Here is a 17,157-nt window from a genome sequence, read left to right on the forward strand (position 1 = left end):
GAAAGGTGTTCCCCTTTAAACCATGCTACAGCCAAATTAATATGTTTTACTGGTATAAAATATTCTCTACTTCCTCTTCTCTTACCAAAACCAGACTCAGCAGTCTGTTCAAAATACCACACTCTGATTCTTCTGTTCATTCCTTTCTGTTAACGAATAAGTGCACATACAATTGTACATCGAAACAATGGAATCTCGTGAGCATTTACACTCCAGGGACAGAACCTTACGAATAACAAAATATTATTTCCTCAATGGAATGTGTAGATTCTGCTTGTTGTAGAAGGATACACAGAAAACATTTCAATACAGTGATTTAAGTACTTCATTGCATGTCAGCATTTTAGTTTCAGTTGATCGGAGACCATCGCAAAAGATAATTGGAGAGGATGTGTGAGAGTTTGACATTGAAGAGAGCGTGTGACTTGCTGAGAGTTTGGCCAGGCTCGCTCACCAAGACAGAAGTAACATTGTTCGTGGATCTGCGGAGCTGCCTTTGCTAATATTGGAGGGAGGGGGGTCAGGTTGGGGTTCAGAAACAGGTCATCTCTTCTGCATCATGGTGGGGCAGGACCTCAAATCCTGCGGGGCTGTCATCCGGCCCAGAGGCCGTCTTTTTCTGGACGTGGGTTGGCTTGACCGTGCGCGGAAAGGACAATTCTTGCATTTGGTGGCCTGGAGTATTCCAGCTTTTCTCTTTACTGTCTGGTTGGACACATTAACAAAACTGATTGGTCATCCCATCATTGCATGTGGTGCACAATTTCTCGCGGACTCTTGTGTCACCCTGAAGTCATCGCAAATCAACACCAATGGCCCCTGACACTCACAGGTCCATAGTGGAATAATGCCATCCCCCCACAAATGAATTGGAACACACGCCACAGAGCATCTACCGATCTGGGCGAACGGTGGTTGGTCGCGTAGCGCTCCCTGCAAAAACGTTGCAAGTCACGAGGAACTGCGGCAGAACGACGTCCTGCGCTTTCCGAAAATTTTGGCCTACCATACAGTCTGTTCCGCTAGGGAAAGCGTGGTCAGCTGATTGGGTGACTTGGTCCTTGTTTCCACGGTGATGTGTTCTGTGGGTGTAGCAAAAAACAAGGACACGTGAAAGTTGCAAGGAAGGTAAACACAGCATAGACAGCCTTTCTTGCAAAGAAAAAAAAATGAACTGATTGCCACTGTATCACTGCAGGGTTTTTGAACATAATAGTGCAATGCAGTTACTACACATATTCCTTCCTTTTTTTAGTTTTCACTCATCTAATATTGATTTTTTTCTTTTTTGCCACGAAGCTTGGATTACACACAAGCACAAGGAAGCTATTACAACACAAATTTGATTTCTACTATTCTTGCCAACATACCGACGGACACAAATACAAGTTTGCTGTAAAGCAGGCAATCATAAAGGAGCATTTTACACAGAAATGCATTCTAGCTGAGAGGCCACCTTAGGTATACCACAAGCGCTGCATTATGCTGACAAACTTTGGAAATCTATGAAAGAAGACGAAAAATAAAGAAGGCAGATGACACTCTTTTCCTTTGCACTGTTTGTTCCACTTTGCTGTCTCAGGTACTCTATATCAACTAGCCAAGAACATTTTTACTTTCATAAAAGCCAAAATATCTCGTCTCGGGTAATTAAACCATTTTGATTGGAAGGAAAAGAGGGGCGTTAAATAAGTCACTTTCTCTCTTTGCATATCATAGAAGGTAAATTCCCACTACCACAGATTACATCCCTATCGAAATATTAGCTCAATAGTACCCAGAATTGAAATGGAAACGAGGATAAAATCCAACATATTTCATCAGATGAAAAAAAGAAAAGGGCCAACAGAAAATTTGATGAATCTGTGTAATGCACATCTGTGGAAGGGAAGTTCAGTCACCAAAAGAAGTATAAAAAAGGCAGGGTTACACACAACAAAATACTACATGTCACAAATGATGGAAGCTACATGCATTTTACAGGAAGAAGCACATCTGTTGATGCAGGCTATGGGTACCCATCCACATGCAAGACTCTTTGCTGTTCATACATGGCGGCAGATATCAAGAAAATTTTCCCCGAGGTGGAAAAAAAAAATCTACATAGACATCGAGCAGATCAGTAGAAACAACATGAATTGGCAAATGAACATTTTGATCTTCGTTTTGTTCTACCTACCCTATAATCTGTGGGCAAATTATCAACATAAACAGAATGCCTGCTACGACAAACACTTGATGTGTCATGCACATAACATGAAACCTCATGCCAGAAAGTGGTATTGGTTGAATTTGCATGTATTTACTTCTTCTGCCTTGAAAGTTGTGTATGAAAATGAGACCCATTTCAGACTCTCGCAAAAAAAAAAAAAAACCAAACAAACAAAACAAAACAAACTACCCCCAGAAATAATCCACTTTCTTCACAAAAGGGACATTGTAATGTAATAACCTGCAGAGCAAACATAAAATATTACATTCCAAGAGGGTGACAAGGCCATGTGACTGACGCTGCTGCTATGCTATGCTGCAATTATGGAGAAATGCTTTCATTGTTTTTAGCCACAAATTCATTCCTTTATAGTTTACATGTAACTCTCCTACATCTTTTGGAACTGAAGTTACCACTGCACAATACATACACTTGACACTAGAAAGTGTGTGCATTTATGTGTGTATGTGTGTGCATACCTCCAAACTACGACCCCTCCCCCGCCCCCATGAAAAAAAAAATACAAAAACAAAAAAAAAAAGCTCACAAGATTATGGTCACACACTCAATTCTGAACCCCATCTGCATGGATGCAGGTACGTATGTCATTTACTGATGATGTGAGCAATGGCAAGGCAGTATGCGTCTTTTGTGGATTGTGCATGCACTCAAAATCCCACCATCGTCTCTTTGATAGTCACAAATATCTCCGAGCTGTAAACCCGAACAGTATTTAGAATATGACTCTCAATTTGAAGAGCCTCCGTCTCTGACACTGTCCACGTTTCACTTTTAACAGAAACTTTTCTGAGGCTTTTTGTTTCCAGCACAGCACACAGAAAATGGACACCATGAACTTTCCAAGAATAGAAAATGACACTGGCTGCCCTACTTCTGGTCCGATTGTGTCTGACAACTTTAAAAACATCAATCTCAGACTTGAAATCATGAAAACAAAACTTTCAAAAGTAGAAACGACAGTCTGGTGACAAATGAAACTAAAGCATACTTTAGTATTCATTGAGTACAGGTCCTCTTGAGGCTCTTGGCAGGTATCAGGGATTAGAATTACAGTCAGGCTCTTAGTAGATGGCTTTAGAGATTCATCCAACAAACAACTAGTGGTGAGAGCTATGGAAGCATGCGGCAATTTGAAAGCTGATTGGGTATGTTGTAGTTAGGTGGCAGTGGCGATTACAGTGAGTGATTGTTAATCGAGCAAGGCTACAAGGACATTAATCTAAATGAACTCCCTTCAGTGTTAAAGAATAAAAAATACAAATGAAAAAAAAAATCATTGAAAATCCAAGAGTCAAATACCTATATGGACAATTTTTTTCTTGAACCACTACTTCAAAAGCATTTTTGTCGATGTAAAGCAAGATGTCAATCTTTAGGTCCTGTAGCAAAATTGCGCTCAGGCTATTCAAGTTCACAATTACTGTATGATTGGATCTGAAATCCAAGCCCAACCAAAATTATTCCTGCCCTGTTCTCCCCACTGAAAAATGCATTTCCAACAAATCAAACTGTAGCATCATCATTGATTTTACTATGTTTTACTTCTTGATTAATTTTACATCTAACTCTCATTGCAGGAATGCCCCTTTAAACAGTTTGTGCCATGATGTCATAAAGGAAAGAGCCAATCAAACCAAGACAAGAGCACACATTAGAGAGATGATACAGTTTTGGTTGTGGCCACTTTGAGTTTGGACTTTGAATTTTGGATATGTCAGCCATTTCAAAAGCAATTTCTTTCATCAAATAAACTTTAATTTCTCTTAGAATTGTATGTCCTTTTATATTTCATGAGTAGTTTCTTATTATCTTACACACCATACACACACACACAACACACACACAAAATTGAAACCCTATCTCAACAAAAGTTGTACCATCCCTTTAAGTCTAATTAACTCCACTTTGTGGGGATACCAAACACATTTAAGCAAAACTCTGATATTTAGGGTAAAATCTAAATTGTCAAATCCTGTTTGGATTTAAGATGGAAATGACAGGTATGACACACACCTTTTGCTAAACTATGTAAGAGCGCCCTCACTGGTCTTATGTCAGCAGGAATAAGTTCTGAGATCGCCCGTATTGCTAGGTGAGGTCGTCGCTCCCCCTCCGCCTCCACCGATCCCGGCCCCGCCCCCCGGCCCCTTTGGAGGCGGGGAGGCGGGCAGCACAGGCACCCCGTGGGCCACGGGTGCGGCCCGCTGGGTGGGGAACATCATGGTCCTCTGGGTTGGGGAGCCCGGAGAGGGGCCATAGGCCTCCATGCACTCCCCAGCCGTCATGTCCAATGGTAGTTTGTCTTTGCGGTGGTGGGCGGCGGCCTCTTTGCTTTTGAACATTTTCCTCCATGAGGGGCCGCGCCTAAATCTACCCAGCTCACCCTGCAAGACAGAGATAAGGTATACAACAAAGATGTGATGACACCACTTTTGCAGGTGTCTCACTTTTGGCTGACTTTTTCTGATCCATTCTCCTGTTTCTGATCCATATTTAAAAAAAAAAAATCCGTCTTTCATGTCACATAGATAATTCTAAAGCACATGATATTTTTTTCCTACTTACGATGTACATGTATCTCTGAATGAGGGTTGATAGTATAGGATACGATATCTCTTGTACGAATATCCAAGCATATTTTCCTTTGTATAAAAAAGAAAAAAGTTCATTGTTCTCATCACCTCTGTAAATTGTTGACAAAAAAAAAAATAGAATCCGTCATATTCTTTTAAGATTTATATTTCAGAATACATAATAATGTTCTGCTTTGCTACATCTTCTTGATTTTGGAACTTCATTTTTGGCTAAAAACTGACATTATTTTAATATGTTTTCTATTTTTGCTCTTTGTTGCGGCTAAGGGCTTTTTTTTTTGTGGCTAAGGATTGTTCTTTTTGTGGCTAAGGGTTTTTCTTTTCATTGCTAAGGATTTTTTTTTTTTATAGGTGCTACGGGTCTTTCTTTTTTTTTTGTGGCTATGTTCATTTGGTCAGAGGGTCTTTTTAGATCCAATTATACCTCATGTGATTTCTATATTACGGTGCACCTTTGGGCCACCGAACAGTTTGTGGTGATGTTTGAACATGATATACCTACATGTATGATACATTGCCGGGCACTTGGGGGTTGGGCAAGCATACATAGAGTCTAATTAACCACTTGGGGCCCCCACTTTTATTATCCTGGAAGTGGCACCAGAAAAATGTGGTTAAGCTTTCCTTTTTTGTGTTTTTGCTTGCAAGCCACTGATCCCAAAAAGTTGTACCAGAAAATAGCCGCTAAAGGCTTTTTCTTTTCTTTTTTACTTGTTAGTTGATGAATCATGAAAGTGGCACCAGAAATATAAACTGCCCCCCCCCCCCCCCTCCCCTCCCTTTTAAAAATGCTGTGCTGGCCCTGTGTTAAAGTCACAGTGTACTGTTAATGCATACATTGTAAATATTCACAGTACTAATTTTCTGGATTCAGTACTACTTTTGGCCAGTGCGAATTCTCAGACCCTCAAAAATATCTGCACGATTGAATTGCTCTGTGCTTTATCAGCTGAACTGTATATAATTCTACAGAAGTAGTCAGTGTGAGTATGTGTCCTAGCATTCGTTCTATTAATATCTCATGTTGGCTATGCTCGTATGATTTCTGTGTACCGATTACTGTCGTGCATAGAAATGTCAAACCAAATTCTATCTTGTTCATGAATCAGATTTAAAAATATTATACGAGTAAGCAACAGTGCAGCGCATATTAAAAACCTGAAGCACTTAAAATAAACTAGAAATGTCGCTATGGTGACTGGTATGCCTCCACCTTAATGCATGGTTCTATAGTACAATGTCTTGACAATGTGTGATGAGTTTCAAATAATTGGCAAAATATCAAAATGATAGGTTTGTCATAAATGTGTTGAATGTTCACTTTCCTTGACCTAGTTTTAATTGGATGGATAGCTGTACAGTATACTGCGCAAGAGTGCAGTTATTTTGGGATTTGAGCATTTTTACTTCACTTTTGGCCCTTTTTTGAATAAGTCTATGCACTGATTAAATTTTCAAGGTATGGAGAAAAAAATGTAATTTCACTATCAAATAGTAAAACATTTGCATTTTAACTTGGCCTTTGACCCTTGAACTTTGACCCTTTGACCCTAAAATTCCCAAGAGAATCACTGTCAGGTAGAACATGCATAGATATATGTACTTAAAGTTTAATGATGATACCTTGAGTCACTTTCGAGATATATGGACCAAGAAATGAAATTTCGCCCTTTCACTTGACCTTTGACCTTTGGGCACGAAACTTCCAAGAGAATAGTTATTGGGTTATACATGTATATATCAAGTTTCAAGAAAAATCTGCCAAGTATTGCATTTAAATATGAGGGAAAAAGTGAAATTATGAGTTGACCTTGACCTTTGATCCATGACTCCACATTCCCTAGATAATCACTGCTAGTCAGTACATGCATATGTACTAAGTTCCACGAAGAAAGCTTGAACCATTTCCAAGATATGGAGAAAAAAGTGAAATTTTAACATTTTCACTTGACCTCTGACCTTTGACCTTCGACCTCATGACTTGAAACACTCTCTGGAGAATCTTTATTCTGTATTACATGTATACACCAAGTTTCAAGAAAAAACCTCCAGGCATTGCATAGATAAGGGGGAAATAGTGAAATTTTGAGCATTTGACCTTGACCTTTTGACCTTTGACCTTGCGCATGTGCCTACAAAAGTTGATAGGCACAACTTCGTCCCCTCATGCACATACATATCAAGTCTCATTAGGATACCTTAAACGTTTTTTTAGTTACGCTATCCACAAAATTCATTACGGACGGACGGATGGACAGAAGGACGGACGGACGGACGGAAGGATGGAAGGACGGACAACCCGAAAACATAATGCCTCCGGCGACACTTCGTCGCAGAGGTATAAAAAACCCTGCATTTTTATATCTAAACCATTCAGCACAAAATACAATTATGTAAAAGAAAGAGACATTTTATAGTAAGCTGTCCACAATTTTCTGTCAATTGTTTTGTTGTTGGTTTGAGGGACTTGCTCATAATATATTTTGTTTGGTAGTTTTTGTTAAAGTGTTGATTGTTTATTTTTGTTTATCTTTGTTTATCTTATTGCTGTTACAGTTAAGAACGTACAGATACATTATCTATGACAGTAATAAATCTGTCATGAGAAAGTTCCTGGACTTAGTATTCTGCTGGTCACAGAAATAACAGAGTTAGAGAGATCTTACACAGTAAGTTGAATATGGACTTGAAGGTTGAGGATTCTAGTCAAGTGTAAAGTGTGCATAAACTACATACTGTGCAGGTGTGTCAAAGGGCAAAGGGCAAAGGTCGTGGCAGAGAGTGCCAAAGTACATCCACTGTGCTGGGATTAGGTGCAGCAAACAGGCGTCATCTATTGCTATGTGTCTCACAGCGTACAAGGTTGTTCTCAGGTACAATATTGTGGCAACAAGCCAAGCCCAGCTGGCTACAACATTGCAGCAAGCTCTCACAGTTAAAACATGTCCGATGAAACAAGCCTAAGGAAACTTACAAAAAGTACACTATTTAGTTGATTCAAGATTCTCCTTGCAATCTATTGCCTTTCATACATATATATTTGCTATTCCTCCTACACAGTTATGGCACAGTTCATCAATTTCCCAAGAGGAAGGGTCAATGAAAATGTCATTTTTAGATTTGAGTTTGTGGGGAAAAGTGGAAAAAATATGGATGATTCTACAAAATCAAACTTCACCAAACCTGTTATAGAGTTATCTAATTCCTCATGTGTTCTGTGCTGCTTTGATACACACGGCTATAATTTGTTAGCCATGCAATGAAAGACAAGAAGAATTATAAGGCCTCTCCCATAAAACATCTACTACCTTTAAAATCTATCTTTGTGCAATTCAACTGTCAGCTTTTACTTCATTGTCTATGTGACATATGAATTAAATGTTTACATGTGTAGACACACTGCCATCTTACAGACTGTACCTTCCAAACCCATCTGACATAGATTCAATATTAAATGTAATAATATGTTTTTCAATCTTGACAAATTGGTCAGCAATAAATCGAACCTGCCAAATGCGTGCACGAGAACACAAAATACTTGATATTCAAGGTTTGGTGTAATCTAATGGTAGAAGGTGTGGTCCATCTTGTGACAAAACGTTAGACCAAATTTTGATAATTTCAGAGAAAATGTGACTTTGCTGGTTCGCAATTGACGATTAATCGCATGTAAAATGAAACTTCATATGCATTTTTCTCGGCAGCAACTTTTGCGGTCTTTATGGAGGACTTTGCCAGTTCGATTTATCACCATTGATTTTAGTACTTGGCCTGTTCGATTTATCGCCATCAAATTATGTGAAAGGCTCTTCTTTCATTTCTGCTGAAGATACAACTCCTTCTGTATCTCTCTCTTTCTCCATCTTTGCTTTCTTTCTTTTTTCCTTTCTCTCCCTCTACCCTTCGCTCTCTCTGCTTATAGTGAATCTTGCATACGATCACTTCGATGGGATACGTTGTAATTTTTCACACGATGCTTGCTATTCAAAGAATTCCCTTGTCAATTAAAAGCAGCTCTAATTTGAACTGCTGAAAAACTTGTGAAAACTTGTGGCAGTCCTGTGCATTGCATATTCCCTGGCCAGCTGCAAAGGTTTCTACTGATGCTTACATCTCTGTCACCCAAAATGATAAAAATAAGACAAAACACGAACCATCCGCCCCCTCCACCCCCCCCCCAAAAAAAAAGAAAGAAAAAGAAAAAAAGATAGAATTAAAAAAGCAATAGCATGTTCATATTCAATCAAGGGATTAAATTATTTCCTCTTCCATCTGAACACAGTTTATTCTCAGATATGGATTCATTTCTCTTATAGGATTGGATAAAAAACAACAAACCAACAAACAAAGCTAAAACATGGCAGCTCAGGTCCTTATACTCTTTGTCATCTATACTTTTGAATCAATCAGTTTTCAACTTAAAACAGAAAAAAAAAAATATGTATATATTGAAAAACTAACTGTGATATCACTCTTACTTTGTAACAGTTGGAAATGGCGATGCAATCTATCAAAGTCAGAACCAAAATAATCACTATCCTTTCAACATATTGTGACAAAATTAATCTACATGTTGCTATTCTTGCAGAGTAATTGAAAGAGAATGCAAATGTTCTGCAGCTAGAATTGCCTTGTCTGCATTGCAATATATAAATATACATGTATTGAAGGAACATAAATACTTTAAACCCTGCTTTGAAAAATCCTTCCCCAGGGAGAATCCAATAGTATTACAGGCAAAAGTCATTGATGTGAAATGATTACGAGTCAAATTGAAAGATCGCAAGATGGTTTGAATATAGGCAGGAGGATAGATATAAACTGGATTACCATCTAGATAGATGCCAAGGTAACAAGATGCGGTTTAATACTAGTCATGTCACAAGGCAGGAGAGATGGCCATTGTTAAGTAGCCTGGAAAATTTGGCAGATGTACTTCGACAGGTGATGCAGTGTATAGGACCCTACTGAGCTCATTCATAAACCTACATGCATATCATACGAAGTGTATGTATAAACCAAGTGCTACAGACACAAACAGATGCAAACACACACACACACACACACACACACACACACACACACACACACACACACTTGGCATTATCCTGTCTATTAGAGAAACCTCAATGCCCACGCCCCCTCGGTGCTCACGCAGTCTTCAAACAGTGGTCCTTAAATTACACTTAACAGGCGGAGATTTTTGCTTCAGTGATTTCTTTGCACTTAGCAGGGAAAGATGAATTTTGCATAATATTTAGTATCCAAGTATAAAATGCATTGTAGAACTATAGATTAATTCCAGTATATACATTTACACCATAAAAAGCTTTTGTGTTTGTGAAAGAATCACAAGTATAGCATGCCATAATACACCTGTCATGTGTGTAGGTTTGTAGTTAACAAATTTACAGCTATTTGTAGAAGCACTTCAAGGTCAAGGGTATAACATTCATGATCAAATTCACACAAAATCTGAAAGAAGAGCACAAATACTTTAGAACCTTAATGTGGTAGGCTGTCAGCTTTCATAATTCTTGAAATATTGCTCTGTGAAAAGTGTTACAAAACACGTATTACATAATTATTGTATGCAGTGCAATGAGGAAAATGGAGCAATTTATTGTTTTTATCAAAATTTGGATTAAATTTCAAGGTCATTATTATGTAATGAAAGTGTTTTGTGGTGTACATTACTAAAATATGTATAACAGACTATCCCTACTGCAAATATCACAGGGCTAGGCCTTTTTATCTTGAAAGCCTGGACATTTGAAATGTCATCTAAACCCAATACGGTATGTGATATTACATGGGAATTTGGCCATTTACGACCATTTTCGGTAGGATATTTGCCATTGAACATTTCGGGAGCAAAATTTCTTTGGTAACCCAAGATAATATAGGTAAATGTCTATCAATACAAAAAAAAAATGGTGCCATTCCTAGGTGGGACGAAGGGTGATCCGTGACCTTGAATTTGGCACATTTTTCATTTTTGTCAACTTTGAGGGCGCTCTCCGTAAAAACGGTGGGCATGAATGCGCCGATTTTTTTCAAAATTACTGAGCAAGTCAAAGCCTTCAACAGCATAATATATTAGAACCTAAGGTGATGAAATGTGGAAGATATTAGCCTCTAAATATGCATCAAAATTTGGGAAATTAACATTTAACACCATTTTCGGTGACCTCGTGCACGTTAACGAAAAGTCAATTTCACGTCACAGTCAGTTTTTCTTGCAAAAACTATAAAGTTCTCTCAATTTACAGAAAATGAACGCTTTTGCATAAATATCCATGCCACCACAATCAATCAAAAATGCCTAATTTTCTTTTAACTAATTTTTCCGAATGCGCACCGGTTGCTATGTGAGGCTGTATCTTAGCAACCAATTGACCTTTGGGCAAAATATTTTGGGATTTTCCGTCAGACACTTTGGGGAACATTTGGTGCGATTTTAAAGAAAATCGGAGGGGGTCGGGTGACAAGCACTGGATGATTTGACATGGATTGACCCATATCATAATAAAATTATATTCATTTACATAACTGATTTATTCATTGAGAGTGCTCAATTCATATAATACCTTTTTTTGGGGGGGGGGGGAGCGGGAGGGGTAAACAGCTGTCCTAAATTAGTGCATACCAACAAGAAACGCATACTGTACATTGAGACAGGAAATGCAACACAGAAAGGGGTACATCCTTTCATGCCTATGCATGGCCTTGGGTACAACATGTATACACGGTCTCAGCGAGCTGGATTCACAACAAAAACCATTTATACATGTAGAAGTCATAGTGGAACAAAGTATCACTTTCCTCGTCCAAAAACATACCAAATCTGTTGAAAGCAATTTGGGAGGTCTGCAAACTTTCAACAAGGATATGCAATCAGAAATTTTGTTATTGAAGAAATGAACTGTTAAAATTGTTGATATCCATCTCTATCATTTTGATTGAAACACAATGAACTATGTATTCTAATCTAAGTATGATACCAAATTTATCTTTTTGTCTTCTTATTCTTCTTCCTTTTAAGTAGGCTCCTTCTCTATTTATTCTGTTTTAACCCCCCCCCCCCCCCCCCCCCCACCCTCCGACAGGCCCCTGGGAGCAACTTTTTTCACAGGGGTGCTGAACCCCTGACCCAGCTGTTCGGTTGCCGGACCATATTAGCAGCGTTTCAGTATTTGGGGGGGGGGGGGGGGGGGGGGGGACAGGGGAGGTGAAGGGAGGAGATGGAGACATCGAAACGAGGGTGAGAAAGCCATCTACCACACAAGGAAACTTTTGCATTTTTTAATTCTACAATCTTGTGCACACTTAATGTAGTAAATTTTTGAAATTTTTCAAAAAAAAAATGAATACTCGTGGACTATGTTTCATGAATAAAATGTTGTTGAACAAGGTATCTGTTATCTCTTGATCCGTGTGTGGGTCTTTCACTTTGTATACCAAGGTAAGTCCATGAAAGGGGGAGGGTGTGGGAGGGGGTATCCCACTCCCACACTGGAGAGATTTTGAGTTTTCATGCCTGAAATCCAGCGATCTGGTGCACAGTTTTGATGAATTTTCTTAAAAGTATGAAAATAAAATATTCACAAAAAAGTATTCACAAAAAAGGGAGATTTTGGATTTTCAGACATGAAATTCAGCAATCTGGTGCACACTTTTGGTGACATTAAAATAAAAAAATATGAAAGATAAATATTCACAGAAATGTGAATGTCCCTAAATCAGGTTATGATCAGCTCTTGTTCTGCATGTGCGTCATCACTATGTAATAACTGTATGGAGGTTGATGAGGCGAGGATGGGAGGGGTAGCCAGGCCCCTTCCACACGATTGAGCTTTTGCATTTTAAGAATTGAAATACAATGATCTGATGCACACTCTTGGTGGAATGTTTCGAAAGTTGTATCAGAGTTTTTGTGTGTGGATCCTTCACTTTGTATAAGTTCATGGAAGGGGGCATAAAGGGGGAGGGTGTGCGGGAGGGGGTATCCCTCTCCCACACGAGGGAAATTTTGAAATTTCAGACCTGAAATTCAGCGATCTGGTGCACACTTTTGGTCAAATTTCTAAAAAAGTATGAAAAATAAATATTCACAGAAATGTGAATGACCATTAACGACGGAGCTTTTGCATTTTTAGAATTGAAATACAATGTACAACGATCCGATGCAAATTCTAGGTGGAATATCCTGGAATTTGTATCAGACAAGGGTACTAAGTCATCTATGGAGGGAGACCAAGCGGGGGAAGGATGTGGGAGGGTGTATCCCCCTCCTATATACATGAGAGAGCTTTTGCATCTTTATGATTGTGATTCAAAGATGTGGAATTTCTGGCGCACACTTTTTGTTTAATATGTAACGTAATGTAGCCATAATCAATGCAAGGGGTGGAGGCTAATACAGCAAGGGGGAGGGTTTTGGAAGGGGTTGTCCCCTAACCCCTCCCATTCGAGATAACCTTTGTATTCTAATTAAGGATTGAAATAAAAATATATTGTCTCTACACAATTATAGTAATTCATGATTGAGTATTTGAAAAACTGTCAAACAAAGAAGCATAAGCCTACTAAATGTAGCAGGGGAATAAGGGTAAACTGAGAGAGAATATCCCCTTCCACATTATGGAACTTTGGGATTTGTTTAAATTGAAGTGGCAGATCTGGTGCGACTTTTTGATGAAATATTCAGAAAGTGTCGATCTCAAAAGTCTACTAAGTGTATGGAAGTTGGCCTAACGGGGAAGAATGTGGAAGGGGGTATCCCTCCCACACTAAGGCATATTCCATTTTCAGAATTGAAATTAAATGATCTTGTGCACTTTTGGTGAAATATCTGGACAGTTTCTATAAAAAAGCAAGAAATTTTTCCGCATTGTGGGGATCTTTTTAGGGGGGGATGGGGAGGATGGGGGCAAAGTGATGTGTTGGCATAGCTCCCATCCAATATTTCTATTCCTGGATTGATGCTATTTGATACGAGGAAACTGTGTCATTTTTAGAATCCAATTGACGTTATCTAGCAAACACATTTTGGTGGAATTTGGGAAAATATAAATCCACAAAGTGTAGAATACTACTACGTCTATGGAGGGGGAACTAAGCGGGGAAATGGTTAGGGCCTAAACGAAAGGAGGATATTATATTCCCACACGAGGGCACTTTTGCATTTTTTGAACTGAAATGACATATCTTTTGATGAAAGAATCATTCGGAGATATGTCAATCTCATGGGAAAGGACCAAAGGGGGGAGGATGTGGAAGGGGGTATAAACCCATTATATTTTCAGAATTGAACTGCAACAATACCTTGCACAGTTTCAGTAAAATATTTGGACAGTTTTCCAGCAAAAAACAACAAAAACAAGAAAATCTCCGACATTCCAAAAATCATCGGGGGGGGGGGGGGGGGGGGTAATATCATGGCAACTGCCCCGCCCCCCTGCATACGAGGAAACTTTTGCACTTTTTCTTCTCTAGAATAGACAGGTACGCCACTTTGTGTGAAAGATTGGGACAGTGTCGAATAAAAAAAAATCCACATCTTGGAAATTACTGGGGGGGGGGGGGGGCAAAATGATATGCTGCCCCTCTCATCGACACTCTCCTGAAGAGAGAACCGTCCCCCTTAATGAGGGAACTTCTGCATTTTTAGAATTGAAATTCAGCAATCTATAGTGAGCCCTTCAGGTAGCATTTTTTTTTTTAAAGATCAATAGAAAAGTAGGAAAAATAAAATATCCAGGGACAATGGGAATGTTATAATTGTACTGTCTGCACTTATAAGCTTGTTCTGTATGGTATCCCCCTCCCACGCTATGGAGATTTCACATTTTCAGAAGTGAAATTCAGCAATCTGATGCACACTTTGGGTGGGATATTTGGACAATTTTCTATAAAAAAAAAACTTGCAATTTTCCCTGTAAAAGATAAAAGTTGGGGGTGCAAAAGCACCCCCAACTTTTATTTTTCACAGGGGTGCTATGCCCCCCTACTCAAAAAGTCAGGGGTGCTGCAGCACCCCCAGCACCCCCGGCTCCCAGGGGCTTGCCCTCCGATGTCGGGTAAAAGTAGCACACACATAACCCTAATCTTAGAAATGATATAACAAAAGCTAAAATTGTTGAATTCTGCACCCTTTGAGCATACACTGCACAAAAACTTAAACTTGCTCAACGACAGACACATACGGGACTGACCAAGGGAGAAGTTGGTCTACAGCAAAGGCTACTGGAAAACGAATTTGAGGCATGCAAACTTTACTGCCGCCTACACTTGAACAATCACTTTGTTGCTTGAGGAAAGAGCAAGTCACAATACAACACACATCGCAATAAAAAATAAAAGATACAAGAGAAAAAAAAGCGCTAACATGTCTTGATAATATACAGATATGAAAGTCAGACACCCATAAAACACACCAAAATTTCATTGTATCATCCCATAACAATTGTGAGGTGTGCGTTTGTATATGGGTATAAAGTATAACTTGCTGATGCGAGGTAAAAGTGTTGCTATTAGAGTATTTATCAGCTGCAACAACCTGTATGTGCAGTGTAAATGCTTCCAATATTTCGGCTTGGAAAAGTAAAGATGACAGGTATAGCTTTGAAATAAAATACAAAATGTATATGTGCCTTGAATACAGAAACCATGGATGCCTCAAATTGAATCTTTCACTATTGAGAATAAAGTTTAAAGCTGAATGAATGGATAGATAAATAAACATATGTATAAACGGAAAATAAATGCCCGAATGAATAGAAGAATGTAGGCGTGCTTTCAGCATTTGTGACATTCTACCAAAGGTTGCTTGAAGGTGAAAACAGTTACAAATTGTATGTCAGAATATGATGATGTGGACTTTCAATGCGCATCTACAAAAATCTAAAAATTTATAAGGACAGGGTTCGTTAAATGCCCTTTCCTCTTTATTTAACATTTTACACATCTTTTCCTTCGTCGGAATTCACGAAGGTAAAACATTATCAAGCGAGGCTGAGAAAATGTAGATGAAAACTGTCATGTTACTTATTATTTTCACTTTACTTTACTTTAGAGTAGCATTTTTTTTATCTCTTCTTGTCTTCTTTTATCAAAACTACAGTAATATTTCCTTTCAGTTCTTGATATATATCTATCAATCTTCCTGCTATCATAAAACAGCAAAGTAAGCTTAACCAGGGGATTGTGGAAGGATGGAGAACAAACAAGTCACCACCAAAACATTTTAATGTATGAAGTGTCTGAATCTTTTATAAGACAGGTACACTGTATTTGTGGGGCGAAGATGTCTAGTTTGTTTGTTTTTTTCAGTTTTTCCCTTCCTTTGTCTTGCTATTCAAATACTTCAAGTAGCTTTCATATCATCTCAACTATCCAAACAAACGCTATTGTCAGTATGTGGGACCACTGATGGCAAATGACATGCTACATGTACCTCTCAGTGTTGTTTGAGTCTAAGAATGCAAGAGAGAGGCGGAACAGACTTGTTGTAATGCAGGAAAGTATAAACTATGATTAAATGTAGAAATAGACAAAGAATTTCCAGTAGAGAGAAGGTAGGTATTGAGCTTGACAAAGCTACAGTATATGTTCGAAAGTAGTATTAAAGTCATTCAAATGGAGGGACTGGGTTATGTCATGTTTCATCATTCGAATTATCATTAGTGACTAATTAGTTAACGGACAGTGTTCGTGGGGGTTGGTGTTTTTGTCTTTTGTTATGTGTTCAACAGATTCTTGCACACAGGTTGTTTTTTTTTTCTCTCTCTGAGAATGAAAGTTGTTTTATTTGTGAGTATAAGGGTTTTTTTTTTTGGTTTTAGATAGTCTTCTGAAAGGGAACCTCAAGATATTTTTTGTTAATCTGCCTTCTTACCTCCCCCCCCCTTTTTTTTTGGGGGGGGGGAAGATGGGTGTCATTTTCCACTTTATCGTGGATTGCTAAAAGCGGTTCTATGTGAATTCTTGTCAGAGTAGTTCTAGAAATAGGCTCATGAAGAATGTTTTGTGTCATATCAAGAATAAAGTCCGAAATAAAAAGGAAAAATGGTTACACACAGCAACAGGCTATCTATGGCTAGCATCAAAGGAAACGGCTACAATAAAGGAAACAACTAGTAGGGCGCCCTCATGCACTACACTTGTGTACACTATGTATTTCGTGTGCATGCAATGCATTTGGACACAAGATTAAAAAAGAAAAAAAAATGGAGGAATAACATGAAATGAAAGACGGATCTATGTTCGAACAGAAATCAGGCAAAGTTATGGATCAGAACAGTTCAGCCAGGTCTAACCAATAATAAT

The 17,157-nt window shown here is 38.6% G+C and overlaps 1 protein-coding gene across 1 annotated transcript in view; it reads right to left on the minus strand.

Annotated features, from left to right (window-relative positions):
- Positions 1–412: 412 nt before the first annotated feature.
- Positions 413–17,157, minus strand: part of LOC139735506 (liprin-alpha-1-like) — a 148,248-nt gene continuing 131,503 nt past the window's right edge. Inside the window, exons 23-24 of the mRNA XM_071646263.1 lie at positions 4,247–4,617; positions 413–1,082 (exon numbers count right to left, since the gene is read on the minus strand). Of these exons, the coding sequence (XP_071502364.1) occupies positions 4,288–4,617 (330 nt within the window). The 3' untranslated portion in view covers positions 413–1,082; positions 4,247–4,287. The remainder of the gene's footprint in view (positions 1,083–4,246; positions 4,618–17,157) is intronic.

Source organism: Diadema antillarum, unplaced genomic scaffold (genome assembly GCF_040938485.1).
Source record: "Diadema antillarum isolate AM-2024a unplaced genomic scaffold, OU_Dant_1.0 seq00000582_RagTag, whole genome shotgun sequence".
In the NCBI taxonomy this organism is placed as follows: domain Eukaryota; kingdom Metazoa; phylum Echinodermata; class Echinoidea; order Diadematoida; family Diadematidae; genus Diadema; species Diadema antillarum.